Here is a 9,634-nt window from a genome sequence, read left to right as displayed (position 1 = left end):
CTATAAACAGAAGTATATGTTCTGCTTAACGTCGAGACATCTATTCGACATTATCCTTAATATTCCAATAGCGTCCCTGGTGCCTCTTCTTTTTCTAAAACCAAACTGGTCTTCGCTCATGTACTGCTCGATTTTATTTTTAAGTGGTCTCGTAAGGATTTTGGCCACAACCTTTCCTGTGTGCGAAATTAAACTTATCGTCCTGTGGTCACTGCGTTTATTCGCTTTGGGGTTTTTCTGAAGAACTATCATCGTGATATCCAGAAAGTCCTTAGGCCATTCGCCCGTTCGGTATATTTGATTCAACAATTTGGTCAGTTTCCTCAATCCGTTGTTAGTCGTCATTTCCCGTTGCTTTCTATTTTCTCATCTCATTTATTGCTCTCTCGACTTCGCTTTTCAATATGCACGGTTCCTTGTCGTCCTTGTCCCCTTCTTTCTCTTCTTCAATCTCAATATTATCAGGACGATTTTCTCTATCGTACAATTCCTCAATGTATTTTTCCCATACACTAAAAATTTTCTTGTGGTCACTCACTCTATTTCCATTGTCGTCTTCCATTTTGTATGTTTTTCTGCTTTTCTTTTTATTACAGTCCATTTCCTTTGTAACCTGAAACATTAAATCATACCTACCTTGTTTTTGATGTTTCATTATCCTGTTAACCCTTAATTCATTATTCAATTTTCTATACATCCTCGAATCTGTATATTTGTACTTTTATCCATTTTCTTTATCATCTCCTGGGTTTTCCACGGTTTTCTAGCTACTTTTTCTAACTTTCCGACGTTGTCTTATATATATATATATATATATATATATATATATATATATATATAACCGCCAAAAATTTAAAACATGTTCAAGACCGCGTGACTCACCGGTGAGTCACAACGCAATTACATTACCGGACCACGTTCCAACCACCATATGTTTCCCGATCATGCAGCGATTGGGTATAGTTTATATTAAGTTGAAACTAAAAATGATTTAGTGAAAAATTAGTTTTCATGGTTTTCTAAAGATCTGCTGACCTTGCCGAAAAACTAACAATAAAATAGGCAAAGAAGCAGGTTTCTTTTTAGCAGTTAACTATTATCTAGGCATCTATAATAGTAAAAATTTTCATACGCGTCACGTATGAAAAACACCATAAAGGCAAAAGTAGGTTAGATGATTTAATTGCTAATTGTAGAAAAAGCTAATTGTAAGTGGCATTTTGCATTAATACAAGTAGCATAAACATAATTCAGAATAATTCAAAAAATCTGTATAAATTAAATGGAAATTCTTTATCATGATTATATTTTTCAAAAACTATTCATCCATATATAATCCCTGTATATTTTCACCAGCTATAACCTGGAGTGAAAAAGTTATCATTGACGATTCAAAATAAAACAGTGTTTTTATATCATATGTATATATAATTACAATATAAATTGTGTAAATTTACATAAATATTTAATATATACGAAAATATTATTCGTGTCAATAGCGTACTTCAGAGAGTTATAGTTCGTATTTTGCTTCTATGCTTCTGCGTGTGTTCTTCAAAGTTCGTTTTCCTGTACTATCGAACATATGATTACTTCCTCAATCCTTCAACAACCTTACAAAGAAAGTTCAATTCCTTTTTCAACATAGTACCGAGAACCATGAGTTCTTTTTTCACACTTTGCAGAACTTATATATTTGTCAGTCTATCTTATTTTCTCCATTTTTCGCCAGGACGTTTGGCTGCTTGATTTCATTTTCGAATAATCAAGTAAAAATATTGGGCAAAAACTTAACGGCGTGCAAAGTAATACAGATCATTCCGTGATAACTGCATTTTTTTGCTTTTGGCTTCTCCTGAAGTGTCTATTGTCCCATACAAAAAAAATTATTAATCGTATTATATACCCATTTTTTAAATTATTTCTTGTATTATACCAGCTTAAATGCAAATGTCTTGCTACGGCTCCGCCGATTCGCAGTTAATTAACCCTTTCGCTAAGAGCGTCGTTCACGGTCGACATCCACTCGACTACCTGTGTATACGGAAGTTGTCTATGGATGACAGATGATATGTGTGTCAACCTTTGCTACAAATTTATCAATATGAGAACTATTGAGAATTTAAATTTTTATTGCAATTTTTAGATCTTTAGTAGTGTTACATTTAACTTTTAAATGGGTTCATTTTTATTGATGATGATCGAAAAATCTTAAAATATGTTATTATGATTGATCCGTTCAATAGCTACTGATCGACACTCCTGTGGAACTCTCGTAGGAAAAAGATTAAAAAAAAAAAGTTTTAACTTTCCCATAAGGATGCATCGTGGTGTTCAAAATTAAATGTTAATACTACAGGTAAATATAATTATTTAGTTACGAATCATCAATATTGTACTAGACACTAAACATTAATTCAAACAAGCACATTTCTGTAACAGTTGAATGAGTAAACTCATATAAAAAATGTCAAAGTGATAAATGACCACAAAAATATAAATAAATGTTCTAACCAGAAGTGAATTATGAAAACAAAATACAAATTGTTGACCTTTTGATCCATGTGACAATGACTTAAATATCCATGTTATGAATTAAAATAACATGATTTCAATTTAAATATGTAATGTCATTTTTTCCCTATTGCTTTATTGATGTGATGAATTACTGCACATAAATACACAAAATTCCCTACGAAGAATAACTGCTTCTAACACTTCATTGTTTATTAGTTTATAATAAAAAAAAAAAAATGTACACATGTATATACACATTCAGATTACTGTTGTATATATATATATATTATATATATATATATATATATATATATAATTACTTGCATACAGAAAAATTTAAGTATGCATGATATATTCATACATACTGCGTAATTGTTAAAATTGTACATATTATTAATCCGATCCTGAATCAGATTTTGAATCACTGTCAGAGTGACTTTTTTCAGATTCAGACCCTGAACGTGAACTTGCAGCAGAAGATCGTCTCTGAGCCGATGCGGAACGTGATCGGGAACGCGATCTGAAATAAAGCATAACAAAATCGGTGAAATTTTTTGTGTATTTTAAAAATCACGCATTTGTAATCTTTCTTGTCACAAAATCTAAATAAGTAATAAAATTAGGCTTAAACTTACAAGTTCAATTTTTATACACATTATATCAAAATGTAGTAACAAACATTTTATAAAACTAGTCAAATTCAAAAATGCTTGAAAAGTATATAAATATATAAAGCAAAAAAAATAATAAAGTAGTCACCCCCACCAAGATATAAAAGAAACAAAAAAAAAAAAAACTGGAAAAACTAATACTAAGGCAATATGAATTTTGGCAATATTTTAGATATTGAAAAAAAATCATTTCAAAAGATATTTTTCAGAAGGATGCTTTTTATGCAATATGAAAGAAATTGCATACTGCAAATTAAGGCTTTTAGTTCAATGAAAATGTTAACATAGCAAAATTTGTTATAACATTTTATAGTAGATATACTATCCATAAAATATCTTAATATCATTTATGATAAATACCTGGAAGAACTCTTGCTTTTGGATCTACTTTTACTTCTGCTACCACTCCTACTGCTCGCATTACTACTCTTGCTTCTGCTTCTTCCGCTTCTAACAATAAATGGTAATTTTTCAAATCAATTATCAGCAATTACGGTTTTTATTTCAATATTTAGCTCATAAATCATTGCAGTAAAAGTTTGTATGATCAATGTTTTAAGCACAATTTCATAACAGATAATAAATTAAAATTTAAGGAAAATGTTCAATAAATTATTAAAGCTATCTGAATAATTATATGTTCCTTATTTACACCACTTCAAAGAATAATGCTTGAGAAAACTACCTAGCTCCACTTTTGCTACTGCTTCTACTTCTACTTCTGCTTCTGCTTTGGCTCCTACTTCTGCTTCGACTCTTACTTCTGCTTCTGCTTGGGCTCTTGCTCTTGCTCCTGCTTCGGCTCTTGCTTTTGCTTGGGCTTTTGCTTCTACTTCTGCTCTTGCTTCGACTCTTACTTCTACTACGGCTTCTACTTCTACTCTTGCTTCTACTTCTGCTTCTACTTGGGCTTTTACTTTTCGACTACCGCTTTTACTTCTACTCCTGCTTTTACTTTTACTCCTGCTACCACTTCTACTTCTGCTCCTACTTCTACTTCTACTCCCACTTCTACTCCTGTTCCTGCTCCCACTTCTACTTCTACTCCTGCTTCCACTCCAGCTCTGCTATTGCTTTTACTCCGACTTCTGCTCTATGGCTACGATTTGAGCCAGGAGATTCGTCACCTTGAACCCCATTCTGAGTTTTGTGATTCTGATCTGCATTCATTTCGTCTTCATCATTCTCACCCTGTTTTGTAATACTTTCCTATATGAAAAATAGAGGTGATTTTATTGAGTTGTTAAAACAGAATATTGTTGACATGCAAGGATATATATTTTTTGGAAAGAATGTGTGAATTGATATGAATGATTATAAAACAATAACATTCAATTCATATTCATGGTGTGATTTTGAATAAATTTCTTAATATCTACATTTGTTTTTAACCAAGAATTGTGTTATATATATATATATATATATATATATATATATATATATAATACCTGTGATTGCTGGTCTTCATTTTCATTGTTTGCATCAAGCTCATCATCATCCTCTTCCTCATCTTCCTCATCATCTTCTCGAGGTGGTTCCAATTGACGTTCGCGATAACGTTGGACACGATGTTCCTTTGATTCAAGAGGTCTATGCTTGACAACCAATCTAAAAAATTTAATAATTTATTGTAGTAATGTGAATTTTAATATGTATGTTTAACATTAGTGTTGTTTATAATATCTGATTACCTAGTATTGTTAGGTTGTGATCCAGCCTTTTGTCTTCTTTTTGTGAGACGAACTCTAGTTTCTAATTCATTATAATATACACCATCCTGTCTCACAACAAGGAAATAATTTTCCTCATAACCCTTGGACGCTTTGCTTTTAACATTCCAGTTATATTCACGAGCCATTTTATATTCGTACTCAACATCGTCTGTATACAGCACATTATTTGCAATATCATTAAGACGTTTTTCTAGCGTTTTCTCCATTGGTAAGAAATATGCCACAAATTGTTCACCACTCTCATCCATGACACCTCTAAATATAAATAAATATATATACATGGAAATATGAAATTAAAAGAAAGCTTTTTGTTGATAATGACCGTATCATAGCTTGTGACATTTCTTCGATTTGTGCAGGAACTTGTTTACCGACTGGTGCAGGATCTGAATCAAATATAACTTGAGCGCAAGGATATTTCCATGATTTATGATCAGGATAAACAGGTAAAATTTCAACAGGAACGACTGAAGGTTTGCTGTAATGTTTTTCTACAGGTAGTTTTGAATCAGCAAAAGTTTTTTCTATAGCCTTGATTTGACTTGCTTGATCCATATATAATGTTTCTTCCTATAATGTAGAAAAAAAAATAAGAATCAAAGCAAATACTTTAATAATACTCATTTTAACAAAACTTACTCTGAAATTCTTTTTGACATTATAACCAACTTTTGCTTCAACTTTCCCATAGATTGTGGCTGAATTGTTCTTTTTACTTACTCTTGTATTCTCTGATCATCTTTTCCATTTGATTAGTGCAATGATACTTTTTCTGTTCTTGTCTTATCTTTGTGATCGTCTCATTAGTACTCTGATCGTAGCCATGATACACTCTTTTTATGAAACTTAGATCTTTGAGAATCTTGCGAGTTAAATATCCTCTTCAAGCAATTTTTCATCTGCAGGATCTAATTGAGCGTACGGCACAATTTGATATGTATCTTATTAATTAGGTCAATTGTTACTCCTAAATCGTGCTCAGTTAAAACATCATATCGATAATTACGTTCAATGATGTAGGATTATAATTGATAAATCGAGTTTGTTCAAAAGGATAGGTGATAAACTTTAAATCGAATGGAATGTCAGGTAGCGTATTGCAATATTTCACGCGGCAAGCTAAATCGGACCTGTAACATTAAGAATAACTGATATTGTGAATAAATATTTATGGGAAATTAGTTTGCATTATATGTTTTAAATGAAGGACTTCAAACTAAATCATAGATACTACTAAAATGTTCAATAACCTTCTTTCCCCAGCACAATTCCGTTTTTCAGCTCCGGCCTCCGGTTGAACTGTAGGTGCCATATCATTTAGATTCTCACACTATTATTATCCTCAAAATAATTTGTACTATTTATTTCAATAACACTTATTTCGAGATAACTTATAATTAGCAATATATTTATAAATTCATAATGACACAACTTCCGATGCGTTATGACACAGAACACACGACACAACAAATCAACCGGCATTCTCACTCATGAAGTTGACAGAGACCAATGCTCCATAGACAATTAGACACACATACACAAGGCGAGCGGCCATAGACAGATAAAGTATAAATAAGCGCACTCTTCTTTTATCTATGGGTCTGATCGCCTGCTCCTGCTCGTCCGCTTACCTCTCCTCTTCTTTTATATGCTTCTCCTCTTCTATGCTTACCTTTATTTATCTGTTATCTATGCCTTTCCTCCTATACTCTGTGCCTTTGGCAACGCAACGATAAACTCGATAACTCGATAAACTCGGAATAAAACGGAAATCGATATTGAGGTCTGAACACGGGGTATTCTAAAGGTGCATCCACACCTAGCGAACGAGCACGAACAAACATGGATTTTGACATGTGCGTGGGTCGCTTTTGTTAAGGTACGTCCACACATAGATAAACAAGTATAAGGTGCGTCCACACCTAACGAACGAACATGAACGAACATGATGAATAATATGCGCAGATTAAAATTTCTAACAAAAGTGACCCACGCGCATGTCGAAATCCATGTTCGTTCGTGTAATATGCGCAGATTAAAAATTTCTAACAAAAGTGACCCACGCGCATGTCGAAATCCATGTTCGTTCGTGCTCGTTCGCTAGGTGTGGGCGCACCTTTAATATTTTTAATCTGCGCATATTATTCATCATGTTCGTTCGTATTCGTTCGTTAGGTGTGGATGCACCTTAATATTGTCTAGGGTCTGAAAGCAAGCGTTCCTTAAGGCAAATTGCTGAAACTTTCGGTACCGCAATGAAATATTCGAAGAATTTTAGACGTTTTCAAATTGATTATTATTATAAATACAATAACTTTCGTTATTCGTATTTTAAAGACAGAATATAAGAGTTTATAAATTGGACGACCTCATTTTATATACTCGTTACATGAAAAGAAAATCAACGTTATATATAATTAAATAATTAATATTTTAATGATTGAAATGAAAGTGAATTGCAAAGTTAAAATTGTTTATTTCAAGTACTTATATAAATGAGCTTTAGAATTTTAGTTAGAATCAAAATTAAAATCTGAATCATTTTTGATGATATATCTATCATATATGATGATATATCAAATATATTAAGAAAAATTGAGAATAAAAATGTACCTTCTTCAATAACTAATAGTTTCTTCTTCACAAGCATAATAGAATATATTCTGAATCATTAGAATCGGATGATCTGCTCTTTCAAAACTGCTATTTTTTACACTTTTAGCTCGTTCTAAAATCGGATAAATTTCGGATTCTTATCTCCGAAACGGCTGGACCAGTCTTTGCCAAAAACGTCTTCTAATCATTACGAATTGATGTTTTTTGAATCATTATCAAGTCGGATGCTGTTTTCTCAAAAACTTAAATTCCATTTTCTGCACTCTTTGGCTTTGTATTTCGGAAACGGCTGGACACATAGATAAATAAACAAAACGGTTAGACCGACCTTCCCAAAAACTGCAAAACATAACCCTCATAAGTAAAATTCCAATGCTTTTTTAATTATTCAAATCGTTTCACACACACATCGATTTTCCTGAGGTATGCCAAAATGTTCAGAAACCTTTGAAACGTAAATTTATGTAAAAATTTTCGATTTTAATTTTTGAACGATTACGATGACTTACGCTACGGGAAGTTTACACATATTCTTCATATATTATATTATATTATGCATATAATATACGTAAATCAACTCATTGTTAATTCAATTTTTGAATAAATCTGAATAAATTTTAGCAAATCCTTATTTTTTCACTTCAAGTTAACACCTCGTTTTATTAAGTCTTAATATAATTACAAAACTGAGCACTTTGTCTTAAGACAATAGTCGCATGAACCATATATAGCATGAACTTTCCGATACGAATACATAATCAACTTTATCAATAAAAATTCAGATTCAGGTATTTAGATAAAATTTCAATTGTCTACTTCGAAATTAACATTTTCCTTTCACTAAAAATAATCAATACGATTTCCAATTCAAGTCTTTCAAATATACTTAATATTTGTAATTGTATAAATTAATTAAACTTGTTTAACACATTTGATTTTACCTAATTCGTGTTCTGAAACTATATCTTATTCAAGTGTGGACGTCAACGGTAATCAGTGCTTACCTACGAAACACCACAAAACGTGCATGCTTCAACATAGCTTCTGATTAGAATCGCTCAACCTTGCGCCGAAATTCATGGATTTTTATAACTCAACCGCTTATAGTTGGCATATAATATTTTAGTATGTTATTTAAGACTACAAAATGTATCACTATACAATGTTTCACGAAAATCGTCAGAATAATTTTTCATCATCATTGATTACGAAATAACGGCTCAGCCGATTTTTTACAAAAACTAATTAACGCGATTCCCAATCTTTCAAATAGTATATGAATGTTTAAAATCTCTCAAAAATTGTGAGGTAAAACGAGAACGAAAATTTACATTTTTTTGCTAATCACAAAGAAATGGCTCGGCCGACCGTCGAATTGATAAACGCTAGGTTCTTATCGAGTTACATCGAATGGCTTTAAACTTTAGTCTTAACTACAAAATTTAAGTTGTCTATACTGAATTTAATACAGTTTTTCTTCGTACTGCTTTTGTGGACTACAGGACTAATATCTCAAGTACAACATAAACTAATATGTCTTAAATAATTTTATGTATATTTCTAGTAAAATATACATAATATTTCAATTTATGGCAAACACATTGCGAATATAACTATTTGTATGGAGGTCATTTATTTATAGAAAAATCTTAATGCATGAGAGAAAACTAATGAATGATGTAGATACTAAAAAATTCATACTTGTTCTACTGTGTTCATTAGTGCTTGATATATTGTTATCAAGCACAAAATAAAAGTATAATGCAAGTTGATAAGTTTAAAATAAATCTAGCATGTACATAATGATGATGTGTGTACAGTTAATGCAGCTCATTTCTTCAATCCATCATTTATTATTTGAATTCCATTTACATATTTTAGTTCGGTATTTATATTTGGCTATAATTTTTACATTTCATATAATTTGTAATGTGATATTGATCACATTTAAAGTTCATCTATCATTGATATCTTTTTCATGCTAATATAGATATCTGAATTATTGCATGATGCAATGTCTTCACACATCAATATGTATATTATATTTGCAGTCTTCTATTGAAACCAAGTCCCTCTTTTAAAGGCAGAATCGACCTC

The 9,634-nt window shown here is 31.4% G+C and overlaps 1 protein-coding gene and 1 pseudogene across 1 annotated transcript; both read right to left on the bottom strand.

Annotated features, from left to right (window-relative positions):
- LOC113380301 lies at nt 1-345 on the bottom strand. Its single transcript, XM_026619643.1, has one exon. The coding sequence runs from the start codon at nt 343-345 to the stop codon at nt 1-3; it is 345 nt and encodes a 114-aa protein (XP_026475428.1).
- Nucleotides 346-2,842: 2,497 nt separating this feature from the next.
- LOC113380303 lies at nt 2,843-6,243 on the bottom strand (annotated as a pseudogene).
- Between the last annotated feature and the right edge of the window lie 3,391 nt (nt 6,244-9,634).

This window comes from Ctenocephalides felis, unplaced genomic scaffold (genome assembly GCF_003426905.1).
Source record: "Ctenocephalides felis isolate EL2017-DRISC unplaced genomic scaffold, ASM342690v1 CF-g0.4_SCAFFOLD_02052, whole genome shotgun sequence".
In the NCBI taxonomy this organism is placed as follows: domain Eukaryota; kingdom Metazoa; phylum Arthropoda; class Insecta; order Siphonaptera; family Pulicidae; genus Ctenocephalides; species Ctenocephalides felis.
Note: the sequence above shows the minus strand (reverse complement) of the source record. Positions and strands in the feature narration are given on the sequence as shown.

Bases quoted from the DNA above. Each gene is read 5' to 3' on its own strand.
- LOC113380301 (XM_026619643.1), bottom strand. From the start codon at position 345: ATGACGACTAACAACGGATTGAGGAAACTGACCAAATTGTTGAATCAA.